Below are 15,204 nucleotides of genomic sequence, written 5' to 3'. Positions count from 1 at the left end.
AAGCGCTATATAAATGCACCATTTACCATTTAAGTGCAACAGGGAGTTTATTCCACAGTTTGGGGGCCAGGAGGGCAAACTGTCTAGGACGAGTGGATTTTTGTCCTGGGGTTTTTAGCGAGGGTTCTGTCAGCATCCCTGTGTTGGCTGATCTGAGTGAACGGGTAGGGTTGTAGGGGTTGATCAGGTTTTGGATGTATGGAGGAGCCTTTGGCTGCTTTGAAGGTCAGCATCAGTGTTTTCTATTCAGTGCGGGCCGCAACCGGGAGCCAGTGGAGGCAGCGGAGAAGGGGGGAGACGTGAGAATTTTGGTTGGTTGAAGACCAGTCTTGCCGCGGCATTTTGGATCAGTTGGAGTTACAATAGTTAAGTGCACATGCCGGAAGGCCAGTGAGGAGAGAGTTACAATAGTCAAGTTTTGATATGCCAGATGAAGAGCTGGGCTGGAGGAAGGGTCTGACTTTACAGATGTTATAGAGTGTGAACCTACAGGACCAGGTGACTGATGCAATGTGAGCCTTGAATGATAGCTGGCTGTCCAGGACCACGCCAAGGTTTCTAGCAGTTGGAACCGAAGTCACCAATACATGGCTCAGGGGTCCAAGAAAGAGTTCAGGGCCCCCCTAAGCCGGAGCCCAGGGGTTTGTTTGTTACCTTTATTTAAACTCGGGATACAATTGAGGGCAAGCCCTCATGAGCTCAGGGCCCCCCTTGATAACACAGCAGAAGATTTGCACCTTTGTGTCTCTGTACAGTATTGAGCCAGTGTATACAGTACAGGTTATCAACACTGTATACAAGTTCTGAACAACTTCTGAGATGATGTTGGTCAATGTTGAAGAAATGTCTGTGTTTTCCCGGAATAGGAATAACTTTTTTTGTTCCTATTGAGCACAAAACAGTACTATCACTGATTACGTTCCTTTGTTTCTTTCTTTTATGGTGGGGACTACTAGCAGTAGAAATGGAGTAGGAACGTGCCCCATTCTACTGCCAGTAGCAGGGGCGTCAATTGGGTATGGCAGAGGTATGCAGCTGCCATATACTTTTAAATATAAATCCATAAGAATGTCTCTTCTGTCTATCTGTGCTGGTTATTATGTTGTTAAATTACAGTAAAATAACTACAAATGCAAAATTTAACAAAATGGTCACTTTAACTAGGTATTATAATTATACTCTCCACACTTGTATTCTCCCCATCTTGACAAGATGGTATATTCCAAAGTTCCGCAGGTCAGATGCACAGGGGGCGCAATGTATTATTGTTAATTGTGGCGCGTTTAATAACATGCCAAGTTTAGCTGCCCTTGAACAACTGTTCCAGGCTGCCATATCCAGCCCAAGAAACCGTAGAAACAGGGGGAAAATAAAATTGACTTCTTAAAATAAATGTATCATGCCTGTTGTTAAGGTATGGCAACATGACTGGTGCTTCGCGCGCGTGCAAGACACCAGTCATGTTGCCATACCTTAGTTTTTTCTGAACTGACACCACTGGCTATTAGGCTAGTATAGTTTCCTCCTTTCTTCTTTTCTCTGCTGTATCTGAGACTAATGTCACCCACTGTTATTTGCACTTTATGTAGCATCCATCCTCTGTATTTATCCACCCTAACTAGACGCAATGGATGTTGTTAATACATTTACCCATTCCTAACTTTACGGAGCAGTGTATGTTACTAATACATGGCCCAGGCAGCAGTTATGACTCATAACTTATGAGTTTATAAGTGACTGGATGCCTCTGAATATGACAACGTTAAAGCTTCTAAACCACTCATGGGCAAGATGCGGCCCGGGGGCCGGACCCGGTCCTTTAACCATCTCAATCAGTCTTCAAAGAAAAAAATAAATAAAAATGAAATGAATGAAAGAAAAAACGGATAAAAACCGACATTCTAAAAGTTTACAATATGTTACAGGGGTTGACACTAAGGTCTCAGAGGCACTTGCCCGTCGGGCAAGTACAGGTCATGTTCTACTTGCTCAAAGGTCATGCCCACTTGCCCGAAAAAAAGTAAATTGTCCATTATAAAATGATAGGTAAGATTTTAATTACAGCTCAATTTAACACTTATTTCTTATTTTCTGGGGCTGTGCAATAATAATAAAAAAAAATCATATCTCAATGCCTCCAAATCCAAATAACTATATATCAAATAACAGATAGGCCTATCTTGTGTTGTGTTTATAGACGGTTGTGCACCCTCTCAAACAAGCACTTGCCCCGGTCGGGCAACCTGAAAGCAAACTCCACCTGCCAGAAAGTTTTATTTACCTGCCGGGGGCAGATGGGCAAGCCTTAGTGTCAATGCCAGTGTTAATAGTTTTGAAACATTGATTTAACTTGACTCTAATTAATAGTAATTCATATTTACTATTCGAGTGCCTGCATACCTCGGTATGTAGTAGTACTCAAATGTTTAACGTTTTAATTTTTTTCATGTAACAGTGAAACAGTCAACCTTGAGTCCATATTTATAACATAATGCAATGTGTTTTTATCAGGGAACTATGCAGAGGTGCAAGGTGCATGTCAGATAAATTCATGGGCTCATTTAAAAGTTGATACAACAATTGTTTTATGTAACCATAATATCTTTATTGTAGGCCAGAGTAGGCTACACCCAGGCCTGGAATTTCATAATTTTAGGGGCAAGGCCACTTGGCCTTTGGTGTTGTCCATTTTTTGAGGGCACAAAGGCCAAATGCCAGGGCAGGAAGGCCATCAAATAAAACAAGATTTTAGATACAGTAAATGATGGTATTTACAATCTGATCCATGCTCAGCCCTGCACCAATCAAAGTCACTGGATTGGTTTAAAGATGGGGACTTGGGGGAGTTAAGATTTCAGAATCTAAACAAAAAAACACTGGCGTCTACATGACAAGAAAGAGACACCGGTGTCTACTGTCTACATATTGACAAGACAGAGGCAGAGGAGAAAGTGCTAGTCAGCTGGGGCATTAAGGCCACTGTGGCCTCAGGTCATGACATTTCTTTGAGGGGCACAAGGCCAAACTGAGGGGCAATGGCGGCCATGGCCTCCATGACATTCCTGCCCTGGCTACACCAGAGTGATACAGCTGTCTTGTTGTGAAAGGACCTCATTGTAAAGTAGTTTGGCATGTCACCAAATCCATGCAGTTTAACACAATTGTTATGTGTTTCAAGTTTCAAGTAAATGTGTGGCCCTTCACTCACTTTATCGAGGTCTGTATGGCCCTCTGGAAATGAATGCTGCCCACGCCTGTTCTAAACCGTTTCATCTGGTAGTGAAACATTCAGCCTCCACAAGGTGGTGCTAGAGTACTTCTATCATATCCATGTTGTTGACGAAGCACCACGATAAGAGAGATTAATGTTCAAATTAGAGCATACAGTAATTCTGCATACTTCTGTTGAGTTAAAAATGATAATTCAATGTGAGAATAGCATTTATATAATCTGCAATATGTCCACAACCTGTAATACAAATTGATATAACGGTCTTGCATGATTATAATTATTATGCATGAGATCATTGTGTCATTAATTTGTTCATTCATAATGCCTATAGGCCAGGGGTTTCCAAACTTTTTTGGCTCAGGGCACCCCTATAAATATATGTATTTTTTTCATCTGAGGCACCCCTACATTATATTCATGATTTTCACCCTCATCACCTACATATTTATGGCATATTTTAGCGATTATGTCGCGAGGAAAATGTTGAGATAATATCCATTTTGGTTAGAACTGACAGAAAATAACTTTGTTCTTGAAGTTTAAAATGATCTCAATTATCTCACGGCAGTGCGGCACCCCTGGACTGCCGTCGCGGCACCCCAGGGTGCCCCGTCACCCACTTTGAAAACCCCTGCTACAGACATAACAATAATGATGGTGGTGATAATGATAATGATGCAATATCATATTTAATACAAAACATGTAGTTAGTGCTTTACATTAAAATATTAGAAAGGATATTTAGAGGAACATAATATTTGATACACAGGGGTATCTATCACGTTACTGATACATAGAGATTGTACTATTATTGCAATCCGCTTTGTATTTCCTGTAATGGATTAATCAAACTGTGTGAAGTAGGGATAAATATCGTTGAGACGATACAATGTCTCCACAATATGCCTTTTCAGAGAAATCATATATCGTGATACAATGAGGGAGCCTTATAAGTCCTGTTGAATTGTTAATACAGAGATTCATTTAAACCTGCATTTTGCTCTAAATCAGTATTTCTCAAACTTTAAAATGTCAAGGTCTCCCCTTATCTCCAATGAAACCAAATGGACCTGTAAGGGTCCATTTGGTTTCATTTGTATACTGTCAGAGTTACATACTTGTAAGGGTCAATTTAGACCTCCCAAAAGGAACCCAGAGAGTCCCTGGACCCCACTTTGAAGACCACTGGTCTAAATGGTCTGTTACTCCTTTTTCATTTAGTGTTTGTTACCTTGTAGGTGGTTGTACTGTTAAGTAACTTGGAAATTAACCATAAAAAACAACATGAAAAATATTGTGATATTGTATTTTTCCTTATCACCCACCCCTAGTGTGAAGTGTGTGGTTTGGAGAGAATGCCACCGCCCAGCACAAATTATCATCTTTGAATAGACCAAAATCTTACGAACACATATTGATGGCAAACACGTTTCTATCATTTTATTCAAAATGACACATTTAGAGACAAACGTCATAACGAAAACATACTCTCCACAGTGGGGAGAAATCAATAATGTTAATAATGACAATGATTATAACAGATAGGAATGCAGACTTTTATATGGCCACTGTCGGGTGGGACCCTTGTTTGGAAACAGGAACCTGTGTTCCAATGCAGTGTTTCTCAACCTTTTTTCCGCATGGGCACACTTTTCATGTCCCAAGAATCCATGGCCACACCAGCATAATACAGGGGTGTAAATGTCGTCACTGTCAGGAAGAAACCTTGTATCTCTAAGTTCCAAATGTGTATGTTTCTTCGCAAAGCAAAGCCCTGCTTCATCATACAAGGCTGTCTGTCGCACAAGGCGTTGTGTGCTTGTAGATCGGCTGTTTTCACTAGTTTAAATCATTTTTAAAATGATAAATACAATACTGGCTTTCAAGCAGTTTCAAGGGGCACACTTGACCCTTCTTAGGGGCACACCAAAGGTCCCCAGGCACAGTGGTTGAGAAACACTGTTCCAATGGACTCAATGTAGTTATTAGTCACAAGCTCTTGTCAATACACAATTTAGCTACTTTTGTGTGACATTGTAGTATGACAAAGTAGGACATTAATAAAACAAAAAAACAAGAAAACAAAAACATCCAATGTAGAAATACAGAGATACAAGGTTAATTAAGAGGGCGAGGTCATGCTGAAACAAAAGAGCCTGACACTTATATTATGTCCATATATGGGCATTCCCAGATATGGGCTTAATACTGAAGACATCAGGGATCTCCATATATTGGCTTAAAAGGAACATGGACGGAATTAATTTGCAAGAGTGACTGGCGTCGCCACAAGTACACTGGTTATCATTAGACTGACACTATATGTCCATATATGGGCATTCCCAGATATGGGCTTAATATTGAAGACATCAGGGATCTCCATATATGGGCATAAAAGGGACAAGGACGGAATTCATTTTCAAGAGTGGCTCGCATCGCGACAACCACACTGACTGTACCTCTCAAATAGTTCTCGATAATGAGGAGGTGGTAGGATGAATGGTGCTCAAGCCTACCTATTGTATGTTAACCATTGAAGACCATGTCTCATTAAGGCACAGGGTCGTGCTCCTGCGGATCACAGACAAGAATTTTGCCTCTGCGAAATGGTGGCTGAAAACACCAAAAAGAGGCCAAACATATACCTTCATATAGTCGTTGTCGGGTGGAAACCTCGTATCTCCAAGTTTCAAATTTGTACATTATTTCGCAAAGTAAAGCCCTGCTTCATCATACAAGCCTGTCACACAAAAGTAGTGAAAACAGCCGATCTACAAGCACACAACGCCTCGCACCGCGAGGCGTTGTGTGCTTGTAGATCGGCTGTTTTCACTAGTTTAAATCAGTCTTTAAATGATAAATGCAAAACGAACGGTTTTGGATATTTTCATCGGACAACGACGATATGGTCGAAAGAATTCCAAAACTAACTTAAAATCATTGTCTTATTTTAAGACCATTGCTGCCATGGCTTTTGGCCTTTGTGCCTGTAAAGAAAATTATAACACCTAAAGGCCATTTCATATTCATATGTGTTTTACTATATTTTCTTTATGGTGTCTCAACTCCAAAACGTTATTCAACATTTTGAATATTGTATTTCAGAGAGCATATTGTGTCCATATCAAACTTTGGTTTTCTAGCAAAGTTTAAAGCCCTTATCAGAGTCTGCGGTGAAGAGCCTATCACCGCAAATTTTAGGTGATAAGCTATCCACCTAAAGTGAGAAAACAAGTGGAGGCCATCATAGTCAGTCACGGTGAAGTCCTATCACTGTGACTGACTGGTCTAGATCGACCAATCAGTGAACGGGGGGAAAAACTGAGAGATGTGTCGGGGTTCGCGATGGATATGACGTAACATTGTAGTTTTATGACTTAAAAAGACTACACCGCGGTGGATAGCTTATCACCACGGTGCCTAATATGATAGGGGCATTAAGCCGACGTCATAGTCGCCTGGGCGGTGGAAGGCTTTACACCGCGGTGTAGTCTTTTCGAGTCTTTTTGAGTCATGAAACTACAACGTTACGTCATTCCTCGCGGTGGAGAGCTTTACACCGCAAGTCCCAACACATCTCTCTGTTTTTACTATCAGGCTCTACACCCCGTTCACTGATTGGTCCATAATAACCGGAGTTTGCGTCTGAACCAGAGGGAGGCGGGGGAGGACTTCACCATGGGCCCCGTGACTATGATGTCCTGCACTTATTTTCTGACTTGAGGTGGAGAGCTCTCCACCGGTGGATAGCTCTCCACCGTACACTCTGATACGGGCTTAAGTCTCCCATGTGTGTGTTTCTAATAAATTTTCCAGATCAATTTAATACACATCCCCCAATCTTGGAGTCACTTTGTCCCAGTTACTGGAATTCACTTTTGCCCTCATATCAGAAGGCAACAGCTATGCACCATCACCTCATCCGTCCTCTGTCGCGTGGACACTGAGACGTGCTTTCATCACATCGCTGACGCCGTCCTCCGTCATGTCATGCTGAGGTTTCTTTCCGTCTTCATCACCTCACCGACCTGTCCTCTTGCTGCGTCGCTTTGTCCCAGTTACTGGAGTTCATGTGGATGCTGAGGTGTCTCTTCATGTGGTTGGACTGCACGAAGCACCTGCCACAGATGGGGCAGCCGAACGGCTTCTCTCCGGTGTGAACTCGCTCGTGGTTCTTCATCTGGTGCTGGTGTGAGAAGCGCTTGGAGCAGTGGCGGCAGCCGAACGGCTTCTCGCCCGTGTGAACGCGCTGGTGCCGCCGCAGGGACTGGAACTTCCCGAAGGTCTTCCCGCAGAGCTCGCAACGGAACGGTTGACCTCCGGCGTCGCGGGCCCGCTGGGCGCTGGGCAGCGCCATAGGCGGGACGGCGCTCAGGAGCCTGCTAAACTCTCCCCTGGCGGAGGAGGCCACCATGTCGTCGAGGGCGGACGACTGATTGTCTCCTCGGTTTGCCTGAGGGTGTAACACCTGCCGGGGGGTTTTGATTGGAGAAGAAAACGGGGAGGAGAAAGAGGAGAGATCGCCGCAGGAAGACTCGATGTTAATATCGAGCAAACTTGACTTTGAAGCTGTAGTTCCGTCTGAGATCTGTGTGCTCAGTGTCGGGGCCGAGCGTGCTGCTTCTAGCTCCTCCTCTCTCCCATGTTTCTGGAGTCTCTGTTTGACAGACCTGGTTGTCCCATCCCTGTCTATTATGCTCCACTCTGAGCTCATGTCTGCCTCCACTTTAATTGGAACAGAATCCACCACCACCATATCAGGTTCCCAGTCCAGATTACCAGCCAGGGATGGAGCAACGTCTCTTCCCCCGTGCTCTGTAGCTCCAGAAGAACCCTCTCTGCCATCAGTGTTGCTCCCAGTTCTCCCCTCTTGATGTGGGGCTGAGTTATGTGGAGGGTTCAGAGAACAGTTCCCTGTGGTTAGGCTGCCAGTGTTATTCCACACCTCTATGCCTGCACCAGATTCTGACCACTGAGAATCACTGGTGAACGGGTTGCCGTCGTCGTGACTTGTGGTGTTGGTGAATCTGTTGTTACGGTCAGATGATGGATGGTCTCTGTTTATACTTCCGTTACTGTGGTGACGGGTGTCAAATTGCTGGTCGCGGTGAAGATGATTCTCAGGCTCTACAGTCAGGGTTCTAGACACAGGTCCGGTGGATGGGATGCTTGCAGATGCCCTGGTGTTTGTTTCACTGCCCCGTTTGTCTGAAAGAAGAGTAAATTATCAGTTGATTATCAAACTTCTGAAAAGTAAAGAGCATACACATAGAATACAAGTAGACCAGTGTTTCTCAACCTTTTTTTCTGGCATGGGCACACTTTTCATGTACTAAGAATCCATGGGCACACCAACATAATACGGGGGTGTAAATATCGTCACTGTCGGGAAGAAACCTTGTATCTCCAAGTTTCAAATTTGTACGTTTCTTCGCAAAGTAAAGCCCTGCTTTAAGGCTGTCGCACAACAGTAGTGAAAACAGCACATGTGAGCGGTGTTTTCACTAGTTTAAATCATTTTTAAAATGATAAATACAATACTGGCTTTCAAGCAGTTTCAAGGGGCACACTTGACCCTTCTCAGGGGCACACCAAAGGTCCACACAGTGGACAGTGGTTGAGAAACACTGAAGTAGAGAACATACAAGAATGGCTATTTTGAAAATACTTTTGACTGTCATCAAGGAATTCTAGACAAAATAAGAAACATATCAGTTTCTAATAATCATTACTGTTATCAATGGGGAGAAAAAACAAAACATTGTGTGTCTTTGAAATGTAAAAGTTTGAGGACAACACTGGGGTAGGAATAGACCCAGTGATTGACAAGTAGTATTGTCTGAAGCTCATAAGCACAATGTCCCCCTTGACCCAAGCAGGGGAACAGGTCTTGAATGAGAGAGAGGTAAACGGGCGCGTGGTGCTATTCCGATGGCCTTAAAGTCCGAGAGAGAGAGACATCCGCAACGAGCTGTGATGAGCTTGTACTGTATAGCTTATCAGCTGTTATCGTGTGCAGCGCTGTTGCGGGGTTGAAGTAGCTACAGTATGTGGAGTGGAGCGTCTTCTCTTCTCTCTCTTATCGTATCAGTGTTGATTTTGTCGACCAAGACTATGACAAAAAAAATGTGTCGACTGCGTTTTTTTCACTGACAAAAACGAAATAAAAACGAAATAAAAACTAAGCTGTGATGACTAAAACTAAGACTAAATATATTGACAATTTCGTCAACAAAATAAAAACTAGACTAAAACGTTAGGGAGGGACTAGTGGAGAAGAGAGTAATTTTATGTTTGCTTTTTGTTTTGTTTTGCTAATTTTTTTTATGCTCTCAGGTGTTGCGTGCTGAAAATAGCTGATCTACAAGCTCACAACGCGTCGCAGTGCGACGCGTTGTGAGCTTGTAGATCAGCTATTTTCAGCCAAGTGTAAAATCAGTCATTACGATGCCATCAAGGGCTGCCAAAATACATTTTTTGTTGACTGAATCAACTGTAGATTTAGCCAACTAAAATCTTATGATATTTAGTCGACTAAAATTAGACTAAAACTAATACTTTTCAGTTGACTAAATTATGACTAAAACTAAATGACATTTTATTCAAAAGACTATGACTAAAACTAAATCAAAATTTGCTGTCAAAAACAACACTGTATCTTATATATGAAATCTATTGGCTGAAGAGCCCTGGGTTAGAGTGCATGTTCAATAATGTGTCTCTTGACTCGACTGGAAAAACAGCACCTGTCCGACATGAACTATCTTCCAAGAATCGTATTTTATCAGTGGATGGAAACAGGCAAAATGTGCATTTTCTTGATTCAAATTCCTGTTGATTCGCTTCCTATTTTCATGCCGCTGTTCTACTATGAGAGCGGAGAGACAGACAGACAGACAGACAGACATAGCTGGTCTGACTCTGGACTCACTAGTTAGAAGTTAGTTAGCCTACTGACTGACCTGCTCTGCTCTCCTCCAACTCTAAGTTACATTAAACCATAACTTATGGTTCTCACTCTCAGCAAATGTATGATTAACTCATATGCTGCCATTTAACAATACCTTCGTACTCCCACCTGCCATAAGTCTCCATAGACTTCCATGTAATTCATAGTGCACGGATCATGCACACCCATGCCTAGATCATGCACCACGTGTGTCCACATTGCTCACAGCTTTCAAACAAAAAAATCCGAATGGAAATCCGTTCAGGCATTCATGAGATAACAGCCATTATGTTTTCCTAAAATGTAAACAAAGATGGCTGCCATGCTTGAAAGATGGGGTTGCTATGGGGGTTAAACATGCGATTTCGCGATTGCTATCATGCCTACAACATTTTTTGGGGTCAAAATTAGAAAAGAAAAAAAAAAGAAATTTTTTTTTTTTTTTTTTTCTTTTTATTTCCGGGATTTACGGGCTTGGCAGGGAGGTACAATGGGATTTTTTCGGGATTTTCGGGCTTGGCAGCAAATGAGTTAAGCCCGTGCATTCTCCATGTTTCCACCTCAAAATGCTGGATTATAGTTCTTCAAATGGTCTCTCTCCCTTTTCCTCTCCCTCTCTCTCTCTGACATCGGATTCGGATCTCAATGCCGTCGGATTTTCAGGCCATCGGAATATCGAGATTTAGCCGAGGTAAACATGTCGTCTTTCATGCAGGAGACCCGTGTTGGAGACCCTATGGATGGCAGCTTCAGCATTCAGGGTATCAGATCAATTTGTGTCTCGAATTGTGGAATTAACCCAACCCAAGGCTTAAAAATGTTTTGTTTTAACCCATTTAGAACGGGTACACATTATTGTGTATCATTATTTTACGCTTTAACTATTGAAAATAGCAGATATACAAGCTCACAGCGCGGCACCGAGTGCCGCGCTGCGAGCTTGTAGATCTGCTATTTTTGAAAAATCGCGAAAATTAGAACGTTGACCCGATTCTATAAGTGTCTTTTGAATCCTTCTAAGGTTTTTTGAAAAACCTATGTTTCTATGTCAGCAATCTGGCCAGCCATCGTCAAAGAAAAGGTCCTTTTCACTTAACTGGAGCTCAGTTAGTCTGTTCTTGAGAGACTACTATGTCAGTGGGTCTCAAACTTTTTCATGTGAAGGATGCCCAAAATTATATTTATTTGGCCACGGACCCCCATGTCAAAATAGTTAGTTCCAGGGACCCCCCAGAAGCAAAATTTGAGTTACAAACGTTCGCTTTGAAAATACATATATTCAAAGATTTGCACACATTTTCACGACTTTCAAAAATAGCAGATCTACAAGCTCGCAGCGCAGCACTGTGAGCTTGTATATCTGCTATTTTTCACTGGTTAAGCATTCAATAATGACCTTTGCCGTCACCCTCCACCTTCAAGATGATTGGAATGCCAGCCTCCTCCTCTCCTCCAGTTCCCTGTGTTGAGCTCTTGGTTGCTGGGTTACATCTGGCTCTGCTGGGCGCCGAAGGTCCGCGGCTCACCTGTCACAATTAAGACATGATTGCCATATCTTAAATATTTTACATAATCAAACTCCTTTTTCTTTGCAAAATTAATCATTTCCATTCACTGTATGAATGAATCCGTTGAAAAATAGAAATTTCTCCTTGACTCCTTTTTATTTTCTCCTGACTATATCTACTGCATAGTACTGTGTTCTATCCGTCTGTCACTCAATGTTATGAGATACTGCAATGGTTTCTTGTGTAAATAAGCCAAGTGCTTTTCTAGGTTCTCCTTTTAGTGAGTGGTACAGTTAGTTAACTGTACCGTCATGAAACTGTACCTTTTTCTATGCAAACTTCTAAAAAAGATTTGCAGTAGTTAACTCATACTCTGCGATCCCCGTCGAAAGTTTAATTAGCTTTAATCATTATGAAAGGATTAAAAGTATTATCGCAGATTTTCGCTGATTCTGGCTCTTAAGGCCAGCCCCTTAACTGTATCCGGTCGTATTTCCGTTCTGGACCGGATCTAGCTTTCCGTATCCGATCTGAGCCTGGGCCATAGTCCCGCCACCATTGGTTTACATTGTAAGCTGAAGGAAGCTACTCGGCGATGGAAAGCTCGTTTTTCAATCCGATTTTTGCGTTTGGAAACTTTGATCCAGTCTCTACACGCCTGGATTATGATCCCCGCACATATCGTGCGTTTTGTGCGCGAACGTGTACGTGTCCACGTGTTACCATAGCGCACAGCTGGCTTTTTTCAATGTTTTTTCATGTAAACACTGGCGGATAAGCGTGGCAACGGATATGTCTATTTCAATGGGGGTTTTTTTATTCGAAAGCTGTCACCGAGTCTACACGTCTACTAGATGAGTCGCGCACAGATTGTGCACGATGCGTGCGCGTGCCCACGTTAAAAGGACAATTTGGCAGCTGCTTACTACAGCTATGTTTAAAATGGCAGCAAAATTGTTAATTGCTTTTTTGTCGGAAAGTGTGAATGGTCTCTCTCTCTCTCTCTCTCTCTCTCTCTCTCTCACTGTCTCTCTTGCCACGCTACTTTGTTTCTGGCAACATCCCCCGAAAAATATCTCATAAATGAGAAAGTTTGATTGATTGAATACTTTATTAGAAGTTTTGCATAGGAAAAGGTACAGTTTCATGACAGCACAGTTCACTGGTACACGGTCAACTAAAATGATACCTCAGCTTTTAGGTTTTTTTCAATTGGAGTCCTTTTATAATTGGAGAGATTTAATTTATCGTGATATCGTCCTCCGTCATGCACTGGGATCAATTCACCTTTTATTTGCCGAGCTGCATATCATTTAAACCCTCTATTGGTAAAAGGTACTTATAATATATGTACTCGATACAGTCTATTTTTTAAGCACGCGTATGCGTTTGTACACAGACTATCTGGTCTTCCTCACATATACTCCCTCCTTGGTGTAGCCTGGAGCGTTTACGCATACGCGAGCATCTTCACGGACAGTACGCGCGTATGTGCGCATTTTTTGGTGTAGTCCGGCCGTAACGTTCGTGCACGCGCACATAGTTGTCAGTTGTCGTCCTGGTAACACGCTAAGGAGGCCGTGCCACCGCTCAAAAATATGTATTTAAACATTACGAAGAGCTTCCTGATGGATAGATTACACTTTGGAGCAAAAAGGGAAGTTTGTTTTGTGCATGTTTGGAGCAGTAAGGGGATCAAACGGGCTCACGACCATCCATGGGCTATGTTAATAAATAAATAAATAAAACGCACAAATGCAAAATATAAGGTGCTCCCTTCTTGCTCCAAGTGTAATCTATCCATCAGGAAGCTCTCAGGAATGTTTAAATACATACATCTTTGAGCGGTGGCACTGTCTCCTTAGCGTGTTACCAGGATGACGACTGACGCTGTCTCGAGCTCGACCCTGCTAGAAGAACCAGCACAGACCAGCACAATTTTCATGCTGGTCTGTGCTGGTCTATGCTGGTTTATGCTGGTTCATGCTGGTCTGTGCTGGTGCTGGTCTATGCTGGTCTGTGCTGGTCCCATGCTGGTCCACCAGCACAGACCAGCATGAACCAGCATAGACCAGCACCAGCACAGACCAGCATGAACCAGCATAGACCAGCACAGACCAGCACCAGCACAAACCAGCACATGTTGTGTTTTACTGCTGGTCTGTGCTGGTGCTGGTCCAGCATAGACCAGCACCAGCACAGACCAGCATGAACCAGCATAAACCAGCATAGACCAGCACAGACCAGCACCAGCACAAACCAGCACATGTTGTGTTTTACTGCTGGTCTGTGCTGGTGCTGGTCTGTGCTGGTCATAGCTGGTCATATACAAATAGGGACAAACACCCATTTTAACTAACAGGTTCCGGTGGCGCAGAGGATCAGTACCGGACTCATGATCCAGAGGTAGTAAGTTCGAATCCCACTCACAATGTCAAAAATAATGTCACAATCTAATATGGTCAAATACCCATGGAGCAGAGCATCAGAACAGGATTCAAGCACCAGAGCAAAGAGCAAATTAAACCAGCAAAGACCTGGTCCACTTCTCAGGGGGGTCCCCCGGGGGTCCCTGACCACACCAGCACAGACCAGCACCAGCACAGACCAGCAGTAAAACACAACATGCGCTGGTTTGTGCTGGTGCTGGTCTTTGCTGGTTCATGCTAGATGGTGGGACCAGCACAGACCAGCAGTAAAACACAACATGCGCTGTCTTGTGCTGGTTTTTCTAGCAGGGGAGTTAATCTGGTCTCGAGATAAACTATAACACCGGGACATATTAGTGATTTAGACTTTAGAGATATATTTATCGGGACACCGGTACACGCAGCTTGAAACATGTATCCTATGCAACCTTCTATTTCTAATACATTTTTCAATTATTCAATCAATCAATCAATCAATCAATCAATCAATGAATCAATCCAAGTTCCAACATTAAATGCCCCAAAAATACTCATAATCGTGACAACAACAATAATGGTCTCACATGCACGGTGCTGCTTCGTCTCAGAGCGCTCAGTCTGTCCAGGTGGTGGTTGTTGTGGTTGTGGTTCCGTCTGGATGTGTGGAACTTGGCGAGCAGCAGCTTCCTCCTGAGGCTGTCCATCTCCCTCTGGTTCTGGGTGATCTCCAGCCGCAGCACCGCGTAGCCATCATCCACCAGCTTGCAGATCTCTGCCACCGCGGTGTTCGCCAGGACCTCGATCACCGCGGCCAGCTGGGCGTGGAGCGAGTCGCTGCTGCTGCTGTTGGTAGACATGAGTGGATCACTTCAACAGTCGCTGTTCAACAAGAAATGGGCTTGTTTTGTGGATGTTGTTGTCAACAGTCCACCATGTTTGTTCTTCCGTTTGCTTCCGGTGCGGTGCTGCTAAAAGGGTATGTGTTTAGAGTTTTGAGGCCACCTACTGCATGGAGTAGAAACTGCAACGAGTTTGACTGGGACTGGCCCTGAAACATGACCGTCATGGATGAGGATTCACCCCGGTTGGAGGACGCGAATTCAAAAG

The 15,204-nt window shown here is 43.3% G+C and overlaps 1 protein-coding gene across 1 annotated transcript; it reads right to left on the bottom strand.

The window, feature by feature from the left end:
• Positions 1–6,799: 6,799 nt before the first annotated feature.
• Positions 6,800–14,957, bottom strand: LOC308280996 (uncharacterized protein). Its single transcript, XM_080721040.1, has 3 exons — positions 14,682–14,957; positions 11,578–11,707; positions 6,800–8,440 (listed from the first exon to the last, which is right to left on the bottom strand). The coding sequence occupies exons 1-3, from the start codon at positions 14,952–14,954 to the stop codon at positions 7,248–7,250; spliced, it is 1,596 nt and encodes a 531-aa protein (XP_080577166.1). The 5' UTR covers positions 14,955–14,957; the 3' UTR covers positions 6,800–7,247.
• Positions 14,958–15,204: the final 247 nt, after the last annotated feature.

This window comes from Nannobrachium achirus (genome assembly GCF_963921795.1).
Source record: "Nannobrachium achirus genome assembly, chromosome: 3".
Taxonomy (NCBI): domain Eukaryota; kingdom Metazoa; phylum Chordata; class Actinopteri; order Myctophiformes; family Myctophidae; genus Nannobrachium; species Nannobrachium achirus.
This window is presented reverse-complemented; position numbering and strand designations above follow the sequence as displayed.